The sequence below is a fragment of the Anastrepha ludens genome, chromosome 3 (assembly GCF_028408465.1).
Source record: "Anastrepha ludens isolate Willacy chromosome 3, idAnaLude1.1, whole genome shotgun sequence".
NCBI lineage: Eukaryota > Metazoa > Arthropoda > Insecta > Diptera > Tephritidae > Anastrepha > Anastrepha ludens.
In genome coordinates, this window is record NC_071499.1 from 20,632,628 (window position 1) to 20,659,614 (window position 26,987).

A 26,987-nucleotide genomic window follows, 5' to 3' on the forward strand; every position below is an offset into this window, starting at 1 on the left:
AAAAAATATAGCCAGCGATGGTGTGGGCTGTACAAATCAATCTTCACAGTAAGGCGTCCTCAGCCGCACTCATCCGCCAAATCCCAGAAAGAGAAGAGGATATCGCGCTGGTCCAAGAACCATGGGTCGTAAAAGATCGGTTTTGCCGTTTGAGCAGCAAGGAATACAAACTGGTCTATGTCACCGACAAAGGTAAACCCAAGTAATGCATACTAGTAAAGAAATATATTCAAGTGTATTTGTTGATACAATTTAGCGATGCGGATAACGACACCATATCGGGGGAGTCCTGCTGAAGGGCGATATGGTACATGGTACTCGACGCGGAGCAGTTACCTCCATCACTACTCATAAGAGTTGCAGATGAGGAAGCCTCGAGACGGATGCCATTCATACTGAGAGCAGATGCCAATGCAATAATTTTCATATTAGTAATATAAGTGCCACCCCGATCTGTATAATGACTACTAGGAGGGAAGTTCTAGACATCACGTGTGTCAAAGAACGATGGGCGAAAATTTTATCATTTTCAGATGATAGGTATTAAAAGTACAGTATTTAACTGCCACTTAAGCAGTGCAAGCCGACTGTACACCCCAGACGCATAAATTGGGGAATGTTTAAAACCATATTAGGCAGGAATCTCCCTGGCGCAACAAAACAAATTAGCTCCGAGCGACAGCTCAGCTCTACTGTTGATGAACTGCATTGAAATCGCATTTCATACGAGGACGAGAAGAGGGAAATTAAAACCTCCATAGTGGTCCACTGATATAGCAAACCTAGGAAGGAATGCAGAACTAAATATAATGAAACGAGGACAAGTAACTCGAGGAACTCATCTTAAAGTTCCCAGCGGAAATCCGCCAGTAGATTTTATAACCGAAGATAACATAAAACTCGCCGTGGCCAGTTTCCAACCTTACAAATCGCAGAGGCCAAATGGAATTATTCCCGCAACATACAAAAGAAATGATTGCACATAGACTCGCGAGACGTTTTGTGACGGCGATAAAACTTAATCATATCCCCAAGAATTGGTCTTCATTCCCAAAGGAGAAAAAACCACACATACGAAACCGAAGGACTACAGGCCGATAAGCCTATCATAATTCCTTTAAAACCCTTAGAGCGGTTGCTGGATGTAAATATGAAAGGAATGATCTTCATCTGATCTCAAAGGAGTCATCTTCTCAACATGTATATAGCAATAGCAAATCAGTGGATACAGCGTTTCACTCGCTGATCGACGCAATTGAGAAACCACTTCACTATAAAGACTACACCTTCGCTGCCTGTTTGAACATCAGCAATGGGGGTTCGATATGGTGCGTTCAAAACTACTCGGTTAATGTCTGACTTCCTTGTTGACCGCACGCGAATACTTTAAAATTTGGCTCATTAGGGTGCCTGGTTATGGAGACATTGCAAGAAACTGCTGGGCGGATTAGCTATCTAGACAGGGATCAGGCGGAATGAGAGGATTGGTGCTCTTTTGATAAGTTGTGGCATGCTCCTGGAAAGCTGGGCTTTGCATCAACTCAGCGAGCGCTGGGCAAGTACACTAACTTGCAAGATATTTCTGGATCGGAAGTGCTTGAAGAAGCTTCTGAGGCGAACAAAGTCGTGTGCTCAAATTGTGTGGGTGTTATTTCCGTACATTATCACGCAGTGAATCTTGGCCATAGTTGGTTCCCTTTTTGCAGCAGGAGGATGTGGTGAAATCATCTTAGCTGTTTGGAAGATGAAGTGGAATCATCTCAGCAAAAAAACAACAAAAGTACAAAAAAAAACATTTTTAAACTTCCGCCAGCCCTTCTGGGTTGAGTGTCAATTGAAGAGAAACTTGCTTCGGAACATCCACCCAGAACTTCACCATTCGATCCGATGTTCTGTTATGGCTATATGAGTTCGGTGATTCAGTAGCCAGATGCCGAATTGGGAAATATTGAAAACCTATTTCCAAAGTGGTGAGTCTTCTTCTTCTTCCGCGGTTACAGTAAATGGCGAGCGTTACCGTGACATTCTCAACGAGTTTTTGTTTCCAAAAATTGAAGAGGATGACATGGACGACATTTGGTTTCAACAGGACGGTCCAACTTGTCACACTGCCAAAGTTACACTCGAACTTTTGGCTACCGTTTTTGAATTCCGATATAAATTGGCCGCCTCGGAGCTGTGATTTAAGCCCGTTGGACTATTTTTTGTAGGAAGCCGTTAAGGACAAATGCTATCCGAACCATCCAGAGACGATTGATGCTTTAAAACACGAAATCGAAGTTGCCATTCATGAAATTGGAGCCCAAACAATCGAAAATGTGCTTAAAAATTGGGTTGATCGAATGGCCTACTGTAAAGCCAGTCGTGACAGTCATTTTAACCATATTATTTTTCATTTATAAATAACAATGTTCCATCTTCAAAATAAAAAAAAGTTTGAAAAAATATTGATTAGTTTTTTTTCTATACCCGATTCAAAAAGCAAATTTTACATGACCCACCCTATAGTTGAGACATAATCCTTGCTTGAGGTAATTAAGAAACTTCTTCTGGTTAACTTGCAATGTACGAAGTTATTTCGATGACCAGGAACACAAGTTAACTCTACTGAGGTCTGGCTGGAGACGATATTCAAAAGGGTTTTGCATTGCTTAATCAGCATCGAGCCGAAACAGTAGACTGATTGCCTAAAAAATAAACGACACGGTTGCCTCGCAGTAGCCCTAAAGCGGATAGTCTTCCACGATAGCAGCCAAAGCTGCATAAAAAGCATGGTGCGGGATCTTATTACCTTCAGAGAAAGCCATAGACTCAGTCTCATGATTCACCTTTTAGAGGTCGGCGCAATAGGGGCCAATCATCAGATTTCAGTCAAAAGTCCAAGCAAAGCAAATAATAATCTAAATCTGCTCTAACTCGACAACCATTGATATTTGGCACATTTAGTTGGTCAAATCAAATTTGTGGCAAATAACGCTTAGCTAACCCCTTAACAGAGTTCGAATTTCGAATAGGCAATAACCTGCATATGGAATTTTATGTTTGTATGTGTTTATCTGTGAACCTCGTAGTTGCATACTTATTTCTGAATACTTAATATTTCCCCTAATATTTAGTTTAACTCTGTTCCCTAATACAAATGCACTCGCTCACACACACATACACGCACCCACTGGCCACTCACAACCACATGTTCGCTTCCGCATATATTTGATAAGCTTTGCTAGCTGCAACTGCACTGCAATAATTTTTACGTGCCTATTCGCCAATGCCTCCTATTCGCACTTTATGTCACATGGGAAACGTGCGAGTGTGTGTGTGCGTGTGTGCGTGTACGTGCATTTTCTGTCCATGCTTATTGACTTTAGGATATTGTGCAGGAGTTACGTTTGCTACCCAAACTGCGTTCCTGTATCCTTTGCAAGTGTTGCAGTTGCGCCGCAGTTGGTGCGTGCGCCGGTAATGTCGCTCCGTGAGCGCTGCCCGCCGCCGAGGTGTTTGCTACATGTGGATGATGATGATGTGTTGGGGTGCCTGCTCCATTATTGCCCACCTGCTGTGGCAACGATTGCCGGCGTCGTCGTAATGCTGGACTTAGATTGTACGTGATTTTTGCCTGTGAGAGGAGCTCTTTGAAAACCTGCAGATAGTTGGGAGAGGTTAGAAAGACAAATTTAGTGGAAATGAAAAATTGTGTGCAATTTATGTGCGGAATTGTTTTACCTGTGTTACGTTTTCATTTTTGGCCGCAGATGCTTCAACAAAACCATTCTCCCAATCTAAGGTGACCACCGATTCTGTAGTGGCATATTCAACCTAAATGAAAAAAAAAAAATGTATGGATATACTAATTAAGTAAATGTAAATGTAAATGTCTGAATTTGACTAAAAATTTCTTCTTATTAAATATAATTTGTTATAGTGCCTACGTATTTTGCATAGAGTTTAAAGGAAATTTTCAGACTTCAAAATTCTTCCAGTAAAGTTTGTGTTTATTGTATTTTCTTCTTAGGTAGCGCTGATGTTGAGATATTTTCAAAAATCATATGCACGTTCATCGGCATTCGGTGGATTCATGCAAATGGCGCTAGGTGAGCTCAACTCTTGGGCTACAGACTGTGGCTTAAGTTTGAACCCACGTAAAACAGAGCTCAGGCTCTTTACCACTAGGTACAAGGTACCCAATTTTACCATACTTCCATTCGGAGCCGCTCAACCTATCCCAGTCAATTCGTCTTCCTGACTATGCCAGTGTGTTCCAGGCAGAACTGCTAGCTATCAGAGAAGCATGCAAATCGCTAAAGCTCTATAAGGAAGTTGGTGCAAGAGTAGCTATCTTCTCAGACAGTCAAGCAGCTATAATGGCCTTAGACTCCAACTCCATTCCATCCAAACTGGTCTTACAGTGTAAAGAGGAGCTGGAAATGCTTAGTCATTGGCTTGAAATCCCTCTGATATGGGTTCCCGGTCACAGGAACATACGGGGTAATGAGATAGCGGATGAGCTAGCAAGGAAATGTTCGACACTAGAAATGGCAGAGGCGGTGGCAGTCTCCACCCCACTCAACACATTGAAAGCATCCATTGCTTCACACTATCATGCTTTGGTCGAAAGACGATGGAAGCAAATAACTACATGTATTACAACAAAAAGCTCATGGCCGTCATACAAAATCCAAAGGACGAATCACCTGTTAGGATGTTCTCATCCAAATATCTCACGCATCACTGCAACCCTTACAGGCCATTGGAAAGTAGGGGATCATGCAGCTAGACTCAATCTACCCTTCAATCCCATCTGCAGAAGTTGTCAATCGGAAGGGTTGAAGGAAAGTTTTTTCCACTACTTATGTGAATGTCCAGGGCTAGCTAAGGCACGACTCCACTCTTTTGGTAAGCCTTTCTTGCAGCAAATTAATGAGATCTCAGACATCTAGATAAAGGATCTGCTGCTATACTTGGACCTCACTAAATGGATCTGACTTAGAACAAAAAAACATCATCACACGAGACAGTGGTATTAAAACGGTGCTGGTCACTAATTAGGGTTATTTCAGTGGAAATGCTCAACCACTTCAACAACAACAATTAATGCACAAACTCTCCCAATTTCATCCAGCGTAAAGTACTTGGAGTAAACTTGCACTCCAAGCTTAGCTGGAAACTGAACCCTGAATAACGGGTAGGCAAAGCAGAAATATCGAAATACTTAGCAGAATAAAAAGAAACGAAAAAGCAGATGAACTAGCAAGAGTTGGATCTGCCATGAATAACATTCTTGCAGAATCGGTATTCACACCGCTGGGTGCAATAAAGAATGCAACTTCCTTAAAATATCTACGAATCGTGCAATGTAGATGGAGAGATCAGACATCCGGAAAAGTTAGAGGAATATAATGATCCATTTACTACCGCAAACAAACGCCAACATTGATAAACATGAAACGAAGCGATGCCTGCAGACTCACGGCGGAGATTACTGGCTTTTCTGGAGAGCAAGCAGCTAAAATGGGCATCCCTTACAACACACACTGTCATAGTTGTAAACCAACCGAAAGTCTTGAACAACTGCTAGGCTTAGACGTCAACAACTTAATAAGGTTTTTAAACTGCATAGGTCAGATATAGTCATTGTAAATAATCGTTAAATAATTTGGTAGCGAGGATGTGGCAACAAAATGGTACGGATTTGTTAGATGGATTCGGGATGAATCATCCCTTTAACCAACCAGCCAACAAATATATAGTCAGTCAAAAAAGTTTCTAATTCCGCTTATATTTTACAGACATACGTTGCTAGTTTCCGAGTTACAATTAAATATTCGGAACTTAACTGTCACACCTCTTGAACACTTTGTTCAACTCAATTTGATATAGCGAAACTCGAGGCCGAAATTCTTTGAGCAATATAGGTTAGGTTAGATTGAAGCTGTGTGACAACCTCAGGCTCATAGCCCATTGTGATGCCGCGTGGGGAACTTGTCCTTATCTCTCGTAAAACCAGTGTGTACTTTTCAAAAATTGTAGAAGATCTCTGATTTCCACAGTACTGAGATCTTCCGATTCCTTTAAAAATTGCCTACCTAAAAGGTAAATCTACGTCTGGATAGAGCAGTACACAGGTACGCATAGAAGGTGCGAGATCTTGGCTTCCTCTTCCTCATTTAGATAACTTCTGCCGAAGTTAGTGTTTGCACACCCATCCTCTGGTAGAGGACGTAAGCATTCCTGCCTATAACTGGGCGTGGGCGTGCCTGGGCATAACTGAAATCAGTGTGCTAAGTCCCTGCTTATTTCGGCTTAGCAGAGCTTCTGTGCGTTTAGAATTGACAGCCAGCCGCAATTGCCGGGAGATTCTGCAAGTGTCCCTCTTACAATTTCCTCAAAGATAAGTAGCTTACGTGTCTGTAAATGTATGCCTATATCATTGTCTGTGTACTCATCGATCAATTTGGTGCCGAGTTCCGCTAGTTCAACGGCTCTGCACTTATCCTCAATGTCACAATGGCCAGGAAGCAATGTTACCTTCAGGTGAAATGACTCAGCCATCTCGTTAAGAGATGTGCGACATTTCATGACAACCTTCGAGTGAGCAAGTCCTATAAGGCTAGTAAAGGGATTTAATAATTATATTATTACCTTGTAATGAGCTGCAATAAATAAAAGTATGTTAAGGCGAAGACTCAAGTAGCGATACTAAATTCCCACTAAACTACAAATCCTCCACTTCGATACCATTTCATGTAAGAACATCAATCAAGCCACATACATTTGAAGGCTGTCTTCAAATATTTACCGTTATGGCACGAATGTCTTAGAGATAATTGAAGAAATAAAGCATTAAAAGAAATCCAAGTTAAGTTGTCTGCTAAATCGAAAGGCCAGTGAGAAATGAAGCGTGTGACAGGAAAAACCACCGAAAAACAGCTGCAGCTTCTTGTAGGTAGGAGGAAGAAGCAAGCAAGACAACAGCAGGAAAAAAAACGAAAGAAAAGGGGAAGACAAGAAATGAAAAATTAGGGCAAAAAGTAAACCCAAACAGAAAAAGGAGCTAACATTGATTGAAGAGCAACAGTAACCGAAATCATGGGCAGTGTTTGGGTATTCAAGCGAGAGTGGGAGTTGAATGTGACCGGTTTGACCCAGTGCGCTGAAGTGATGAAAGAAAGTATTTATATATACACATAATGGATGTCCGAGGGGGGTTGTATGTCTATAGTAAACCAATTGCGTGTAAAGATCTGCTGACATTGCACAAAATCAAGCGAAAAGGACTTTTTGGTTCGGGTGAGAGATGCCAGCGGACAAGAATATATAAATACATATTTATCACATTTATACAACTCAGAACAGAAGTTGGTGCTACATACATTGGAGTAGGTAGATGCGTAAATACCTTTACATATACAAAAAAAAAAAGAAAAAAAAGAAATAAATACTTTGAATGAAAAGAAAAAAAATAAATAAATACTTTGTATGTATTTGTGTGTATGTATGAATTTGTGCAGAGAAATAAAGAGGGCGTAAATAAGTGCCCCTCAGTGTATACAATTTTTGGTTTATTTCCTTCAAATGAGCAAACTTCAACAGAGTCGTAAAAAGTATATAAAACCAGTCCGGAACCTACTCGTATGGAAGGGAATTTATTGCAGCGTGCAGGGTGCAAAAATGCCAAAGTAAATTGAAACTTCTTCAATATTGACGAAATTTGAACGAAACGTAAGGGAGAGGGGATGTTAAACAGCTGTCATCAGTGGCGTATCGAAGTGTGTGGGGTAGTGAGCTAAAGGGTTTGCAGTCGCCCCCATAAAGATGCGAGGTAATGAATGGTAGTGGGGATGCAAAACGAAGAGAAGTTTTTAAATGCGATGTCTAAGGGCTTAGAATATTCATTTATATTTATTCCTTCCGCTTCACAGTGAGGGAGGAGAGGAGGGCCATACTTATACTCATACAAAGTCGCGCAATTGAGCAACACATAGAGTCCGCGACAAAACGAGAGCACCTCCACAAATTGGCCAGTTGAGACTATTTTTCTTGTTGTCCATTAAAACTGGAATGGAATAAAAAGATTGAATCATGGGCTCGTTTTATCTTAAGAATATATATTGTAATAAATATAAAACACCATTAAATATTTTTCAATAATTTTTTTTTTATTAAAAAGAGGCTCGTCGAGAGAACATCGATCAATAACGGCATCCCTAAAACCAACATCAGCAAAACGATCTTCCAATTTAGAGCGCAATTAATCGAATGTTGAATGTCTCTTAGGATGCATTGGACTTTCCCCCAGTACTCCAAACCGAAAGTACCGCAATGTTGCTTATCAATATTTTACTTTTTTTCCTTGTTTACTCCTCTCGGGAGCATAGGGCCTCGACAAGACTTGTCTTGCGTTGGTTTCGTTAATCTGTTTGATTTCAGACAGGGTAGGTTATTAGCCTGCCGCTTATCAATATAGTCGCCATCATTTTCCAACCCATACGAGGTGTGGCCATCAAGTATCGTTGTAGCTCGAAAACTACACTTACACTCACTTGAAGTCGAGAAGCGAAAAACTATGTTCCTGCCAGACAGATAGTTACTATATAGGTCCATGTAAGCGCTCTATAGCAGCCGCGTGCTAGCATTTTCCGTATATGGTTCGAACTCGTTGAGAAAAGCTGCATCTTGCACACCGGTCACACGCCCGCGAACATTGTCGCGTCCACCTTGCAGTTTCTAAAGCCCGTCCTGCAACTTCGAATAGATCTCTCTATCTACAAACTGGAGTTTGAGGGTCTTGCCTGGGCTATCAGGCCAAGTAGGCAGAATTGGAATGAGGGGGAAATCTGCACCGAAGCTGGTACCTCTGTCTTCACTGACGGCTCCAAGATGGAATCAGGAATCGGACCAGAAGTTTTCTCTAAATCAACCAATTTATCCTTTATATTTCCTCAAAATTGTCGAATACTGCTAGTGTTTTTCAGGCAGAAGCCTTTTCGATCCTGCAGGCATGCAAAATGCTTAGGGAACGTGGAAACGAGGGAGATGAAAACATTTTTTCCGGTAGTTAAGCCGCGAATAATACACTGGCGAAACCATGGAGCATATCAAAACTGGTCAACTCCTGTAAGGAGGAGTTCAAATCTCTTAAGTGTACAGACAATATTTCTCTGATCAGGGTTCTAGGACATAAAAACATAAAGGGAAATGAAATCGCTGATGAGTTTGCCAGGAAGAGATCGACTGAATTGGTCTCCTACTTGGTCATCTCTACTCACTGTTCTTATAGGAATTGTACAATTTATCTCTCAGGCAAGCGCAGATCAAATGGAGCTCCATTTCCTCATGTACGTCATTCGAAAACCCTTTAGTCCCAGTACAGTAGACGGAGGACTCAAGAAGTTTCAGGAACTCCACACCATTCAATTTTCAAACTCCTAGCTGTGTTTACCAGCCATTGGACTATCGGAAAATCTAGGTGTACCAATCAATGGGGACCTTTCATAGAAGGAGACTGTTGAGCACTTTCTCTGTAAACGTCCGGCTTCAGGAACCAAACGATTAAGGTCACTGGGTGCTCCTTTCTTCGATAGCCTGTGGCAGTGCACCAACCTAAATCCCGTCCCATCCCTTCTCCATTACTTCGGGAGCTCTGGCTGGCTGTAGATGTCTGCCCGTCGGAAATCTCAAAATAGTATCGGCACTTTAGTGCTACTTGGAGAGCACCAGAGTGGTACTTCAATCAATTCACTTAGACTTGTCTACAATCCTTAACCCCCTTTAAGAAGTTCGAGTATCCGTCAGTGATTGTCGTTTTTGTGTTAAGGGTTTAAATAAACCGGGATAAGCAGATAAGTAAGTCCGTTTATAGGAATATTGAAAAATTTTGTAGATGTTTCAAACTTTTTACGACTACAACAACAAGTGCTACAGTAAAAGTGAAAAGAAAAATAAATTTAACGCTGTACTGCAACGAAAATTTGCATTTTATTATTTCAATGGCAGTTGAAAGGGGGAAAAAGTGAGAGAGACAGAAAGAGAGAGAGAGGGAGGGAAACTCACGGAATGTACGACGGGTGGTCGCTATCACAAAAGGTCGCTGGAATGTCATAAATGCAGCGCAAATTTTGAACTCCACCAGGAATAGACTATCAAATGAATGTTTTTGAATAATGGACTGGTTGGTAGTTTCCGCTGTGTGCTGATTCACAAATCCCAATGGTCCAGTTGACCGTTTAACGATAAACGAAATACACATTTTTGTGAAGGGTATGCGGACAAGTGACTTATGGAAATAAATACAAATTATGTGCAAATTGGCACATGCATATAAATACAACAACAACAATGACCACAATAAAAGTAACAACATTGAAACTCGTTTGCGTAATGAGCAGATTGTTATGTGAATAATCGAAATCCAGTACTGCTTAGAAGGCAAGTGTATTGGTGGGCAGTAGGGCAACTGCTAAAAAAAACGTGAACTTAGGTAAGTAGGTAAAATGGTTGAAATACCCCTCTGGCACACCACAAGTAGCACTAAAGCGCCGTTTTGATACCATTTTGAGACATCCAATGGGAAGATATCTACAGCCAGCCAGAGCTTTTCATGTAGCGGAGAAGATTTATGGGATTTAAACTGGCGAACTGCCAGGCTGTCGAAGAAAGGAGCGCCCCGTGACCTGAATCGTTTAGCTGCTAAACCCGGGCATTTACAGAGAAAGTGCTTAACGGTCTCCTTCTCTGAAAGGTTCTTGCAACTTCTGCAATGGGGATTAAATGGTAAACCTAGCTTTTCTGCGCGTGTGCCAATCATCTAATGACCGGTAAACCCAGCTACTCGTTTGAAAACTGAATGGCGTGGAGTTCCTATAACTTTCCAAGTCCTCCGTCTATGGTATTGGGGCCACAGGAGTGTCAAAATGGCACGTAAAAAATGGAGCTCCGTTGGTTTTGGGCTTTCCTCAGATATAAGTTGTATAATTCACATTTAACAACAGACAGGGGGATGCCGATGACCGGGTAGGAGGTCACTGAGACCAATTCAGTCGATATCTTCTTGCCTAACTCATAAGCAATTTCATTTACCTCTTTGTTCCTATGTCCTATGTGGAACCCAGATCAGAGAAATGTTACCTACACACCCAAGAGATTTGATCTACTCCATACAGGAGTTGACAAGTTAAGATCTGCAGCATGGCGTTGCTAGAGCTTTGATCGTGGCTTGACTATCGGAAAAAATTTTAATTCCTCCCTCGCTCCCACATTTCCTAAATATTTTTCATGCCTGCTGGATCGCAAAGACTTCTGCTTGAAAAACACTAGCAGTGTTCAGCATGAAGGAGATAGATACATTAGCTGATTTAAGTAAAAGCCCTGCTCCGACTCCCGGTCCCATCTTGCAGCCGATTCGACCAGATTCGGCGCAGATTTTCCGCTAATTCCAATCCTGCCTACTTGGCCTGATTGCCCAGGCACGGCTCTCAAACTCAAGTTTGCTAATAGAGAGATCCGTCCGAAGTTCTGAGAAATATGGTGTTAACTGTCCAAAATTTTACATGCCCGTTGAGAGATTGCCTGCAGAGACCAACTTCCTTTAATCTGATTGCACTTTCAGCAGCGATGGGAACGTAAAAGTCGATGGGAAGTAAGTGCAGAACAACATTCGGGGCAGCACTGGGACAAGTTCGATACGCTTCGGTGATGCCAATGCATGCAGTTCTTTACACCAACCCCAGTTTAGTGATATTATAGCCCTTCCGAAGCACTGCCCACCAAACCAGACATTCGTACGTTCAAATTGCCAGATCCTCTACGTTACACATCCAAAGCAGGACCTGTGGCTTGAGTATTCAATTTTTGCCGATTATAGATTTGCAGGAGTAGAAAGCGATACTGGCTTTCTTTACCCGATTTTTAATGTGTAGCTTCCAATGGAGTTTGGAGTCAAGTATCCCTCCAAGATTCTTAACTTTGAAATAAAGCGGAAAAACGTGTTTGTTTACTTTGGGAAGTCTAAAGTGTGGAGGTTTGTATTTTCTGGTAAAAAGCAGCAGCTTCGTTTTGCCAGAGTTCACTTGGAGGCCGCAACGGGCAGCCTAGCGACTGAGTACAGCCAATTAAGGAAAACCAATCGGCAATTATTTCATCAAGACACTGCCAGCTCTCACGTAGGGGCGCACACAAAAGAGTTTTTGAGCACTCAATTGATCGAATTAGTAGTCAGGCTGCACTGAGGGCCCTGGAGAACGCGAAGCGAACCTCAAAGATTGTTCAAGAATGTAGGGAGAAGCTTAATTCTGTCGGTAGACAGAACACGCTTGTATTTATATGGGTGCCAGGACACTCTGGTGTTCAAGGAAACGAAATTGTCGCTGAATTCGCCAACCGTGGATCAGCGGTTCCCCCACAAGGGCCAGAACCAATAATCGGAATCAGTTCTGCAGAAATCATACATTGAATCAGCGATTGTGTATAAAACTTACATAAAGAGCGACGGTCCGGTCTAGAACGCTGCAGAACTGCAAAGTGTTTTGTGACATGTCCGAACAGAAAACTGTCAAACTTTCTACTAAAACTTGGAAGGAAACACGTTCGGTTCATGGTCGGTATTATTACAGGACATAACTCATGGGGTGAGTATATGACCACCATTGGAATCATTGAGGACCCAATGTGCCTGTCGTGCTTGGAGGAGGCGAATAGCACTGAGCACTTTCTCTGTGAATGCCCTGCCTTTGGTAGAGCACGGCTACGAGTTTTGGGTTGCGATGTCGTGAGAATGAGTAATATTTGTTCTCTGAAACTGGAGGATAATTACAGATTTGCCAAAGAATCTGGAAAATTCTCACAGGACTTACTACCTTTATCTCTGTCTCTATTCTTTTCTGTCTCTTTCTCTAATATTCTCCTCCTTCTCTCCTTGACTATCTACCCTCTTTCCAGAGCTCTAAATACAATGGGGTTTTTAGCCTGAGTGTTTTAGGAGCCACCAAATCTCCTGGTGCTCCTTGGCTCGACCTTTTCAAATTTCAATTTGAATGGGTCATCCGCCTTGCTGCCCTGATTTGACACGTAGTGATTTATTTTTGTGTCCGCACATCAGAAATAAAGTGCGAGATCAACGTCTTTCAATTTCTGAAGTGGCTGTTGAAGCCTTTAAACAGCTCGTTTTGGAGGTATCCACTTCAGAGTGGCAAAAGTGCTTTGAAAATTTGGTTATTTGAATGCTGAAGGGGATTGGCTTGCAATGAGAATATTTTGAAAAACAATAAAACCATTTTGTTATTATTTTACTGTGCTTTCATTATTGCACACAAAATTTAAAAGGCAGTCCTCTTATTTAAAAAACTGGAGCCGACTTGAGTTTATTCATGGATTATCATTTTCTGTATAAAAACTGCTAAAATTGAATATTTCTGCGATTGTAGATTAATGTAAAACAGTGAAATATTTACGTATTTATTGCTTTTTCTTTTTAAATTCATTGAATATCTTTCACTCACCTCCCGCCCATCATCCTTCTCAGCGACCAGGTCAATTTTGTTGCCAACCACCACAATGGGCACAGCTGTTGTCGCTTTGGTCTCGTGTATTTGGTCGCGTATCATGCGAATCTCCTCGAATGTGGACGCGTCGGTGACATCATAGACCAGAATGAAAGCATCTGCCGATGAAATGGAGAGGGCGCGCATAGCAGGAAACTACGCCGGCCGGAAGGCACATGGACGCAATGGTGAAACAAAGTAGGTGGAAAAAAACGCAAGCACCGAGAAAAGAAACAAAGCAGAAGAGAAAGAGAATATAGTGGTAGATAAAGTAAAATTTACATATTTTTATTGTTTCCCCTAGTTATGCACATATTTTATGTATAAAAAAAACAGTAATGCGATTTTGCTTTGGCTTTACATTAAAACAATACCATCGAAGTAGTGGGCCATTATGAAAGCAAAAAAAAAAAACTTTTTTTAATTTGTTTTGTTTTAAATGCGAGTACACAACCAATATGAAGACAAACAATTTCTATGCAATCTCGTTAGTGAATTAAATTTTACTTTGACTTTGCCAGAGTTGGGAGCGAGGAGCAAGTTTTGCATACCTACAGACACACACATACACATGGTTTTCTTTTCGGTTTTTCACCTATACTTGGTTGTCAAGTGCATACTCTGAGGGCGAGCCAGGCAGAAGAAAACGAACGTTGGTAAATTGTTGCTGTAATTTTGTTATCGTAGTAATTAAGTTTGCAATAACCGCAGGTTGTAAGTTCGAATAAGTTTGACTTTATTAAATCCAATTACAAGAAGCTTTAGAAAAGATTTATATGCGTACACACACACACACACACACACACTTTTACTATTCTACATACAAGAACATTTGCACGCATTCATTGAAAAAAATTTACTTGCTCAAAGATTAAGATAAATGATTTCAAATTCCCTTTTTTACTTGTATAGTTTAATTAAATTTCCGAATAGTTACTTCTTCGAGAGAATTCCATGCATTACTCAGCGCCACTACGACTAAGGTGAAAAGTCGACGTAGACAACCGAAAGGTTCAAAAGGACCAAAGCAAAGCAGCAGCAAATGCAACAGCAAAGCGATCCCTTAACGAAAAAAAAGTTACAAATCTGACGTATTTTTGCTAGGTAACTGAATGTGAATGGTGTTTCAAAAATCTTGATTTGCACGTCATATATTCCTCTGTCAGGTGTTGGTACTCTTTATGAAGCGCATGTGAATAATTTTCTAGCTCTAGCATCTTATAATGGCAAGTTTTTTATTCTGGGTGACTTCAATCTTAGTAATATTGAATGGTTCAGTATAGAAAAGAGTATAACAATAGGCCTAAATAATGTAAATCAGAATCCTATTTGATCGATCATTTTATGAGGTTTCGGACTGCTTCAGGTATATAGTTTTTCTTGAAATTTAGACCTCCAAAGTGGGCGATCTTGCGCTTTTGCATCGTAGTTACGTATTCCCAAGTCCGTGAGATCGCGTACCACTGCGTTTATCCATCGGCTCCTCGATCTGCCTTTGGTCTTTACGCCCATTAGCTTTCCTGTCATGGCTTTCTTCACAACACAGTCAGCAAGCATACGGGTAACATGACCTAACCATCATCTAAGTGAGATTGCTTAGTTCGGAATACGTACCATCATCCATACTTATTGGCCAAACATTTTTTTGGAATATTTCTTTTCACGGTAGCAATTAGCGCACACTTTAAGAGTCCATACCTCACACCTATACGATAAGATTGGTCGGATAAGGGTCTTGTACATAGTAAGCTTTGTAGCTTTAGACAATAGCTGGGACATGAACAAGTTAAGGTGGGTGCAGTAGGTTTTGTGGGCGGCATTGATGGCTGCAGAAGTTGAATCACCGCTACATGTGAATAAAACTCCCAAATACTTAAAATGCTGCTGAATAGTGAATTGGTGGGTGCTCAATACACACTCATTCTCTGATCACAGATATATAGAATGCACGCTCCAGGAAGAGGTCATTCATCCTAAGGTACTAAAATTCAGCAACCCTAGGCAAACAAACTGGCTAAGATATTCTCAAGAGCTATCAAAACGTTTGTCCACGGATCCCTCTTTCAACCCTTCTAGCAGTGGAAAACATTTTGAGACAATTGAAGTCATAAAAGATAATTCGAAGAACACACTCGAGCTTGACTTGTTTACAGGAGCACAGAAAACAAACTATGTGACATATCACGCTGAAATTTGCCATGCAAGCTTATAACAGTCCTACCAAAAAACAAAAAATTTATTTTTGCCATATGTCATCCGCGGACCGTTTTATTGATAACGTCTCGTTCATATTTGAGTAGAAGGTATGGTCAATAGACTGACTAATTGCTGCAACCAAGCCCTGCATAAGCTTTATCCAGCAGCTAAGCATAGAGAGAAGAACAAGCCACCCTGGTGGTCACCCGAACTGAAAAAGCTACAAAAGAATTTTAGGAAAACCATTCAACAGAGCCAAGCACTCCCAAAGCGAAAACGAATGGGACCTTTATTATGACAAACTAAAAATATTTAAGACAGAAATAAGGAAAGCAAAAAGGTCTTCATGGAAAACTTTTTGTGGGGAAATCGAGTCTACGGTAGAGACATCTTTAGTGAATAGACGCAAAGTTTTGTTTCACCACGACAACGCAAGACCTCATACCGCAAGGCAAACATTAGGCAAGCTGAACGAGCTCGGATGGGAGCTAATGCCGCATCCACCATATTCTCCGGATATTACACCTTGTGATTATCACCTTTTCCGTGGACTTCAATCCCATATGAGTGACAAGAACTACTTCTCAAAAGAAGTTATAAAAAGGGATATCGAAGCGTATTTTGGCTCCAAAGACAAAATATTTTATGAGCAGGGAATTAAAAATTTGCCTAAACGTTGGGAAGATATTGGAAATAATGAAGAAAAATATGTTATTGATTAATAAATACTTTAAACATCTTTTTTATTAATTTAAAACCACCTTTAAAAAACGCACGAACTTATGGACTGACCTGATACACATCACAGCTAATTTGCATCTTCAAAAGAAGATTTTTTTATTGTATATCAAAATTTTTTTGTGGCCTTTTTTGTATATTTTCTTTAGACAAAAGAAGCTCGTCATTTTTTATATGAAAAAAAAAAAACAGAAATTGTCAAAAATCTATATGCTTCAGACTTGCTCTTCATCATGTCAATAGACTATAGCCCTGGACACTAGACATTTTTCTAAATATTCTGATGAAAAAGTTTGAAAATTTAATGAATGCTTTTTATTTTTAATTGCAAAAAATTTGGAACTTAGATGTACATCGTTTTTGTGGTAGAATGAACTATATTTGCATATGAAAATGAAATTAAATAAGAAGCAAATACTCGTAGATTCTCAAAACTTGTCAATAAGTCCCTGTGCTATAGTTAGGAACCGCACACACACACACCCACACACACACATATATATATATATGCATACACATATGTATATATTTGACATTAATTTTGAACATTTTGTATTTTAGAGGCATATGTCATGCTCTTTGTGCCATGAAAAGTGTGCATGGCTGTGAATTTGTCACTTCTAATTTAGAGGCAATTTCGCGCCCCCGGGCGTATGAGTAACATTTCATACGCCAACACATTTTAGGCTGTTTGACTACAAATATTAGTTCCTTTTTCGGCTCAACAAATATGTTAAGCTCCATTTATTAAAAAAAAAAGCCAATTATTTTGCTTTGGTGGCGAGTTATATGAGAATTTCACAATATTCATTTATTTGGTACACAAAAAATTTACTGCAACTATATTGGCTATCATTTCAGGTAAAATTGTGTACCTTATGAGAATTTGTTTTACATTTTTTTTAATATTAGTAAATAAAAAATTCTGTAGTCATTGGGGGGACACTAGAAAACATACAAAAAAAATGTATTTGGGAATTCAAGCAACTTGGTCATCCTTTTTTTATCCATTGGAAAACTGAGTTTTCATAAAAATATTCACACTTTGCTAATAAATATTCATTTTTACGCCTGGCTTTAGAATAATGGGGCTTGATTTTCGCTAATAATTTTATTCTAATAATGTTCCTCTAATTTTTTCTAAGTCTCTACTTGACTCTGGCCCAATATTTCAGCCGTTCTTATGCATTTTAATTAATTGTGTCAAGGTCGGGAGAGCGCTGAAATCACTTGATTTATACATTTTGTGCCCTTAACTGCTCGGATCGATATGATGGCATCAACTTAGCTGGTGATGTATGTATGTATGTGTAAGTGCTGTGTTTATTTAACTGAATATACTAAATTAGTGATAATGACACACATACCATTTGATGCTTCTTATCGCACGAGCTGATTTCGCTTATCAACCACAGCCATTAGTAAGCAATTAAAATGGGTTTTAAGTACTTAGTTTAATTGCTTTCATTCAAGCGCAGGCGGTACATACACAACAGAAGTATGACCTCTTTAAAAAAGGATTGCAGAATGAAAAACATGAGAATAAAAAGTAAATGCAAGTAAGCTTACTTGAAAGAAGCACGTCGAGCAGAAGGCCTCTCGAACACTTAAAAGTCTTCTGGCAGTGTAAGAGAAACTTTGGCAAGACATCTGGTCTGAGACCGGCAATAGTACAGTGGCTGTACATCACCCTGATTAGACCCATTATTAAATACGCCTCTGTAGTATGGTGGAAAGCCACAATGGTTAATTCCAGAGTACAACCCCTAAACAGACTACAGAGAAGTGTGTGCTTGGGTATCACAGGTGCTATGAGTACGACATCTGGTGATGCCCTTAATGCCATTTTGAACTTGCAACCTCTATATCGTCAAATTCGAAAGGAAGCAATGAAGGCGGCGTACAGGCTCAAGTTAAACGGAGTCTGGGGAAATGAAGTGAGCACTGGCCACTGTCAGATATACCACCAGTTGTCGGAGCGGTGCATACTTTTCTCGATGCCGGTTAGCTTCGGTAGGAAGTATGATGTTTTGATCCCAGATAGAGATCAGTAGTTAAGTCCAGAGAACCTATTAACGGGATATCAGCACACTTTCTACACCGACGCATCCAAAACCAGTGATGGAAGCGGATCTGGATGGTACTTAGACGAAGACACTAAGTACTCCTATGCCACAGGACAGATGGCCACGGTATTCCTTACGGAAGTCTATGCCATCTTGAATGTGGCGTACTGGCTAATTCAGAAAAAGTGGCGGGGCAACAGTATTGGAATTTGTAGTGACAGTCAAGCTGCACTGAAAGCCCTTGCTAGTCCCACGCTGCTCTTCGAAGTTAGTCGGTGAATGTAAGACAAAACAGCAGCCACAGTTGCAAAACCCAACAAAGTTAGTCTTATTTGGGTGCCTGGCCATTGTTGTATTACAGGGAACGAGTTAGCTGATAAATTGGCAAATGAAGGCTCTGCAAGTATGCCACTCGGCCTTGAACCCTTTCTAGCTGTCAACTCCGCATCGATTCAACTATGGATTGACGACTTCATGAGGTCTACCTACAGAGGTCGTTGGTCTGAGTTGAACTCGTGCAGAGTAGCAAAGCGCTTTGTGAAAGAACCAAACAGGAAAACAGCCACCTTTCTCCTAAAACTCAGCAGAAAGGACCTGAGAATACTGGTGGGTGTAATCACAGGGCACAACGTCTGTGGTCAGCATATGGCTACCATGGGGGTCGTAGACAGCCCGATATGCTTATCTTGTCTTGAGAATGACGACACTGCAGAGCATTTTCTCTGTAGCTGTCGTGCATTTTCCAGAATCAGACTTAGGATATTGGGTTGCGATACACTGAGTATGGACAAAGTTCATACTCTTCCTCTTCCGGATCTCTTAAAACTCATCAACGAGATCCAAGAGATTTGTGGTAGAGTGACCTCAAAGTAATTTATCCGTTTTACCATCCGCTTTTTATCTTTCCTATCTCTATTCTTTCTACTGAATTCTATCCGGGTGTATTACAATGGTCTCCTGATTTAGTGCTTGGACTGGTCCAACCCCCCACAAATCTAATCTAATCTAATCTAAGGCTTATCGGAAGATCGATTCATACGGAGAGAAAATTCCATATCCGTAAATGGGTAGTGAGCTTAAATCTTTATCTGGAAAGGCATATGAAATAAGATGAGATGAAGTCCGAATTTTAATTGCAGTATTAATGCATGGGAGTGCAGCTGAATGGGAGTGCCCAAATCGTCGCAGTATTTTGCTAAATTAAATTCAATTCGAACTGCCATTCAACAAGTGATTAAGTTTAAATACCTCGGGATGGAGATCTTCAGTGACAGCAGCATTATTAAAGAAGTGCGAGAAAGATGCGATCAAGTGGGCAAGGTATCAGAATGCCTTAGAAACATAATGTAGAGGAATTAGTACTTAAGAACGGGAGATAAAACCTGAATATACAAATCTGTGATACGATCCATTCTGACCTATGGAATAGAGACCATAAAAAAACAGCGCACTACGGAAATGCAAATTTTACGATCCAGCGCAGGAAAAACTGCTCTAGATTACGCAAGAAATGAAACAATAAGGAGGAAACGAAAGTTGCTGACATTGTTAAACTTGCAAGGACTAGAAGGGGAGCTTGGGCTGACTATACGAGTAGCACAAGGGCACCCAGCGATCGAATAACAAGGATTGCTAGAGATTTTAAGCCAAACGGAAGACGTGTACCGGGAAGAGCTCCAAAACGATGGAAGGAGAGCTGGGTATCTACGTCAATAGAAGGCACATAAAATTCTTTTTATTATATTTTATTTCTATTTTATTATATTAGAACTGTGATTTTGATGTATTTTATGTTTACTCGTCTAATGAAATATAATTTTTATTGCATGTAGAAAATCAGTCAAGAAGCTTATAATAAAAGACAAAGAAGAAGAAGCAGAAATGAAAATTCTAGATTACTAAAGTGCATTTAGGTTAATAAGCCCCAAAACACCAAGGATCAGATCCTCCAATTTCTTTGTAAAGTCTCACCGACTTAGTTCGACAATTTACAGTTTTAAGTTTTTTCTTCTGTGATGTAGTTTTCGGCATCGCGCCAAGTAACGGTTTCGGCTAAGGAAAAAAATGACAACGCCTTCTTATTGCTCGGAGCGCCATCTGTGTTTTACATTTTTCTGCCAGAAGGACCGCACAGAAGGGTGAGGACTTGGCTAAATTTTAAGTGCGTCTGCGCTATCACCGCGGCTGCCCGCTTCCTCTTGCTGGCGCCACTGATGCAGTATGTAACTGTGTCTTTTTCTTTGTTTTAGCAGCCACAATGCAAATAATGCGCTGACTATTGTGCGGGCGTAAGGATGGAAAGGAAGGAAAGGATAAGTTTTTGGGTTTGATGAATGAGATTTTTTTTGTGTTTTTAAGAAACAGGGAAAGTAGGTAAATTTGGAAAAGTGCGAGGACCGTGCTATACGTGAGATTCGAACCCATAACCTCTGGGATGGCAGGCTAGTACAATTACGCTAGACTACCGAGGCCGAAAAAAAAATTACCATGACAAATATTGCGAAGATTGAAAAAAGGTAAATTGACTAAATGATATGAGCACAATCCTATGCCATTCAGAACTCCAGAATTAATTGAAGTCATTGAGTTGCTTCTTTGTCAGTCAGCGGCCGTTGATCTCATAACAACCTGCCAACACAGTGCACGATTTATTGTCTAAGTATTCACATGCTTATATCCTCTTACGAGGCTGTGAACTGAACATAATATGCTGGAGTACCTACATATCTTATACGCATCGCCTTTTTTTCTTTATTGAACATCAGTTCTCTCAACACTCTTCACTTCATTCATCAATCACAGCAAACGTGATATCAAATATGAGCTGGTTTAAAGCACATACATACATACGTATATAAAAGTCAAATACTTTTTTGATCCCAGTTTGAGTTATGAAAAACAAAACCATCTGCCAACTAAAGTGGAGCAACTGCAGAAAATGAAAAAACTGGAATTTTAATTTTGCGAAAAAAGTGAGTAAAGCCATGAATGCATACGAATCAATTAGAGGGGAAATTCAATGCAACACTGTTGAGTGGAAAAAGTTTGCCTGCAAGCAACTGCCTGGTCGCTTTAGAGATTTACTTTTCCATCTACATAAATGCGTGTGTATGCAATACAACCCGGCAGGAAAAATATGATATTTCTGTGGCAGAGTAAGACTGACTTCATCATTTTCAATATTAAAAATATTACATAAAAAAATAGAAAAAATAAATAGCAAATATGAAATAAAAAATAGAAGAAACAAAAAAATAAAAATATCGGTTTCTAGTTTTTTTGGTTAGAGAACAATTTTTTTTTTTTTTTTTTTTTTTTTTGGCCATCAGCAAGAAAAACATTTTTTTTGGACATTCTACTGTATTTATGCGGCGTACGATTTTTCCATATATCGCAACCTGTGACCCATCTAGCGGTTTTAGTTTTTACAAAAACGCAGACATCTCTGCATTGTCAGAACTGTTTACTTGCTTCTGAAATTTCTCTTTACTGAGCCAAAGAACCTTAACTTGAATACGAGAGTCAACAAAAACAGAAAAGGTAATAAAAAAATATCTTCTAGACAGAAACGAATTATGACGACTATCACTAGGCATACAGCTAGGGACACTCCTCAGGGTGTGGTCCTCTCCTCTACTCTGAAATCTTACCGTAAATACTCTACTCTTAAATTTGTAAAATACTGGCTGTAATGGCATCGCTTATGCGAACGCTATTTTTCTTCTTACTCCGAGCTTAACAAAGCGAGCCTGACCGTTTCTTTCGCCTGCTAACCGGCGCCAGTTGGACACACCAAGTGAAGCCAAGTCCTGCTCCACCTGATCTTTCTAACGCAGAGGAGGTCTTCCTCTTCTCCTGCTACCACCAGCTGGTACCTCATCAAATACTTTCAGAGCCAGAGCGTTTCTATCCATTCGGACGACATGAACGCCAACGCAGCCGCTGGATTTTTATTCGCTACATTACGTCTTTGTAGTCATAAATCTGATAAAGCTCGTTGTTCAATCGCCTACGATACTCGCCGTCACCGACGTGCAAAGGTTCAAAAATCTTCCGCAGAATCTTTCTCTCAAACATTCCAACTGAAACTTCATCGCCCAAGCTTCTGCGCTATACGATAGGACACGCATAATGAGAGCCTTGTAGAGTGTTAGTTTTGTTCGTGGAGAGAGGACTTTACTTCTCAATTGTCTACTTAGTGCAAAATAGCAAGATCAAATACTCTTCTTGCCTTGCACCATCCATTGCATTTCGTGAAAGGCAGTGATGTTAGCCTTTGCTCTCGCGAGGATCTCAACCAGGCGGGCAGAGGCACTTTCTCCATTAAGGTACCGGACATTCCAAGTGCATGCTTTTAAATCATAACCCTTAGTTCGTTTCCAGGATGGGTCATCAGAGCAGGCAGTTCTCATCCGATACTTTGCTTTTTTTTAATTGAGGGAGGAGTGCAGACTATATTTCATTAACAAAATCAGAAAAACATCTCCCAGCTGTGAGCGAACTGTTACAAAATCTTCTCTACATTCTGGATTGCTTGGCAGTGGATTGAGTGTCAACGCCACAAAACCCGAAATGATGCTACTCACAAACAAATACAAAATACCTGCTTTCAAGGCACCCTCACTGAATGAGGTGTGACTTGCGCTTGCTACCGAGGTAAAGTATCTCGGCATTAATCCAGGTCGTAAACCTTCAACAGGAACCGAAACATCGAAGGGAGGTCAAGAAAGACAATCGCGGCATTTTATACATACAAAACGGTTATAGGTAGGAGATGGGGTTTAAAACCGAGCCTTACGCACTGGCTGTTCAATGCGGTTGTGAGACTTATCCTCTTCTACGGTGCCACTATTTAGTGGCCAACATTGGAAAGTATAGTATCCAAGAGCTAAACGGAAAACATCCAAGTTTATCTCGAGGCTCTTCAGATTCTATTAGACCTTCTCTGGCATATTTTGCAATTAGCAATCAGACTGAATGCATGCCTACCCTGGAAAGATTTCACTTTTATTAGGAGCTAAATTATATTCCTCCACAGTCCGCTTTGAAAATAAAAATCTCGGAAAGCTGTGAATGGGTTAACACTAAGGTCGTTGACTCAGGATCAGTGGCTATCTTTACTGACGGCTCAAGAATAAATAATAGCCTCGGGAGTGACATCCACTAAGAAGTGCTGTGTCTAAACCTAAGTCTACGGCCACCGACTACTGCAGCGTCTTCCACGCTGAGTTAGTTAATAAGTACAAAGGAGATGACTTTGAAAGTCGGGAACACGTCTATTGCAGCACAACTGATCACCAACTACTCGTGACAACCAAGCTGCCATAAAATCTCTACTATGCAATAATATTTCTCTCAAGGTAACAATTGAATGTGGGGCTACTTTGAATGAGCTGGCGTAACACGAACGTAGTCTGGGTTCCTGCTCACCGAAACATCTCTGGAAATTGATCTTAAATCCCTCAATTCTGGCCAATATGAGGTCATTCCTTCCAAGCTCGGGATCAGATTGGTCGACATCACGTAAGCCAATAGTGGAGGGACCACGGAGCTCACTTGTGAGATAAGTAAACAGATTTGTCATAGAAAGACTAAGCACAGAACTAGGCCCCTCATCAATCTAGACCATTAGTAAGTGGTTGATATCACCACCGGGCACTGCCTAATGAGTACACATAGAAATTGTGTGCACTTCTGTTACGGAACGAGAAGGACGAGTGTTGAACAATTTCTCTCCCACTATCCCGGTATTGTCGGGACGTGATATTGCAGTCTGAACTGGTACTTTTTTGGAGAAGTAGCAGATTTAGAATCGGTAGCCAGCCACAACATTTTATCGTTGATCCGAGACAAGAAAAGGTTTCAGCACACTAGGGGTTAGAAGAGGGAACTTGAATTCAAATTATTGGTATCATAATGAGCCTCCAGGGTTAGGTCAGATTGGAATTGCTGCCCAAGGAATGAGCACACTTGGACGATGACTATGCTGCGTTAGCGTCAAGCGCTTAATGCTACTGATAAAATGCATCCAGCTATATCAGCAGGCATAGCAAAGAAGTAAGAGCCAAGATGCCTGGATCTTAACCCCGCCAGAGCAGCGCAGCTAAGGAGAAGGTGCTGAGATGGTTCCATCTCAATCTCTATACATCCAACGTAAAAAGGTCTAGAGGTAATTTCAAGTCTGACAGCATACATTCCTCGCCCATAGTGTCCTGTGAGAAAACCCACGAGATTCGGGAATTGATATTTTGTCAGCCTCCAGGCTTAAGTGGGTCGCCTCAACACCCTTATGAAGAATGGTAATCACCGCAACGCGCCTCTGAGTTAGAGGAGAAGGACTTGGCTCCACTTAGTGCTTCCAATTGGCGCCGGCTGATACGAGAAATAAACGACTGAGGCGCTTTATTAAACTCGGCTAAAATCGCTTAAGGAGGTATCGCGCCAATGAAAAAGAGGAAATGTATTTTCAAATTAAAGTAAACGTAATTTTTTCTTCTAAAATGAATAAATAAAATTTAGTACTAGTTTCGGACTATCCGAAAAGAAGTTCGCGCCCACCAAAGATCACCAGTTGCTTGCACCGAAAAAAAATCTAGTTGTAGTTTTAAGTTCACTGCCAATTGGGATCCTTGCAGGCTCCCGCTACTACTTGTGTGAATTCGCAAGTGGGTGCTTCCATGTTGCCTTGTTGCGTTTGTTTGCCAATGCTTTGTGCAGCCACTCAGCAATTCATAATCCAATTCACCAACTCAGCTTCAACAAAAGTCACAATCAACCAAAGTGGCGTAACTTCTTCATCGCCGTTGGGTTTTTCTGCATGCAGTTTATAGCGGTTCGTACGCACTACTACATACATGGAGAGTTGTGTATGTATGCAAAAGCGTACATATGGATGCATGTTGCGTATGCAAATGCTCTTGCTGTTCATCGATTGTCTTGCTCCACTGAGAAATCAGGCTGTACAAATAAAACTAATAAAAAATTTTCTACGCCACATATCTGAGGCCAACATAGAGGCCTGGATTAGGTCGAAAGAAAGTATCGTATCCTATGTGTGTATGTGTTTAAGTGCATGTAACATATGAGACTTTGCCGGGCGGCAGTGAATTGAAAAAAAAAAAAAACATCCTCCTAGTATATTAATAGACTTGCCTGCCATGGGCTAATAGTTAAAAATTGTGTCTGAAAACTTTTAAAACCGAATGAATTAATCAAATTTTAAATGTAGAAATTGCATTGCACCGGCAAACTCGTGCGGCTCTAGAAGGGTTGGTAGGCTAATAAGAGATGAAGTTAGGTTAAGTTGTAGCAACTGACCACGATGGGACACACTCACGCTCATAGCCCATTGTGATGCCGAGTGGGAAACTTCTGCTTATCTCTCCTAAAACCAGTGTGAACTTTTCAAAAAATTTAGAAGATCGTTGATATCTATAGTATTGAGGTCCTCAACATCATTTAAAGTGGTGAATCTGCGTCTGGATGGAGCAGAACAATGACACAGAAGGTGTGAGATCGTCTCTTCATCTTCCTCATTTAGATAGATTCTGCAGAAGTCAAGCGTTGTCAGGCCCATCCTCTGAGCCCCGTTATAACGGAAATCAGTGTGCTAAGACTATGCTTATTTTGGCTTAGCAGAGATTTTGTGCTTTCAGCACTGACAGTCGGTCACAATTGTTGGGCGATTCTGTGGGTGGTTTTATTATGCCATCTTTCATTCACTGCTAGTCCTATTTTCTCAAAAGTTGGCCCCGTGTGTAGGTAGGTAAGCGAAATGGTAGGCCGCTTGATACTACACCATGAGCTTTGGGTAGGAAGGTAGGGGAAACGGTTGAAATACCAGTCCGAGGTAGCACTAAAGCGCTGTTTTGATACCATTACGAGCCCTCCAACAGGCAGATATCTACAACGAGCCAGAGCTGTTGATGTAATGGAGAAGATTGATGGGATTTAGGTTGGCGCACGGCCCCAGACTGTTGAAGAAAGGAGCACCCAGTGCCTTTAATCGTCTGGCTGCCGCGGCCGGACATTTACAAAGAAAGTGTTCAACACTCTCCTTCTATGAAAGGTCCACACAGCTTCTGCAATAGGGATTAAATGGTAAACTTAGCTTTTCCGCATGTGAGCCGATCATTCAATTACCGATAAACACAGCCACGAGCTTGCAAATTGAATGACGTAGAGTTCCCATAACTTTCCGATCCCTCCGTCTATTGCACTTGGGTTACAGGATTTTCGAAATAGTACATGAGGAAATGGAGTTTCATCTTTTCTACACTTTCCTGAAAAATGAATTGTGCAATTCCCCTTTAAAAATAATGAGTAGGCTGCCGATGACCGGATAGGAGGTGTCTGTGACCAATCCAGCCCCCTTCCTGGAAAACTTATCAGCAATTTCATTTCCTCTATGCTCCTATGTTCCGGAACCCAACCTGTAGTACCAAGAGATTTC

General features: G+C 40.8%; 1 protein-coding gene across 1 annotated transcript in view; it reads right to left on the minus strand.

The window, feature by feature from the left end:
• Window positions 1-2,860: 2,860 nt before the first annotated feature.
• Window positions 2,861-26,987, minus strand: part of LOC128857118 (ras-related protein Rap-2b) — a 143,060-nt gene continuing 118,933 nt past the window's right edge. The window contains exons 4-6 of the mRNA XM_054092694.1: window positions 13,494-13,691; window positions 3,724-3,816; window positions 2,861-3,640 (exon numbers count right to left, since the gene is read on the minus strand). Of these exons, the coding sequence (XP_053948669.1) occupies window positions 3,365-3,640; window positions 3,724-3,816; window positions 13,494-13,691 (567 nt within the window). The 3' untranslated portion in view covers window positions 2,861-3,364. The remainder of the gene's footprint in view (window positions 3,641-3,723; window positions 3,817-13,493; window positions 13,692-26,987) is intronic.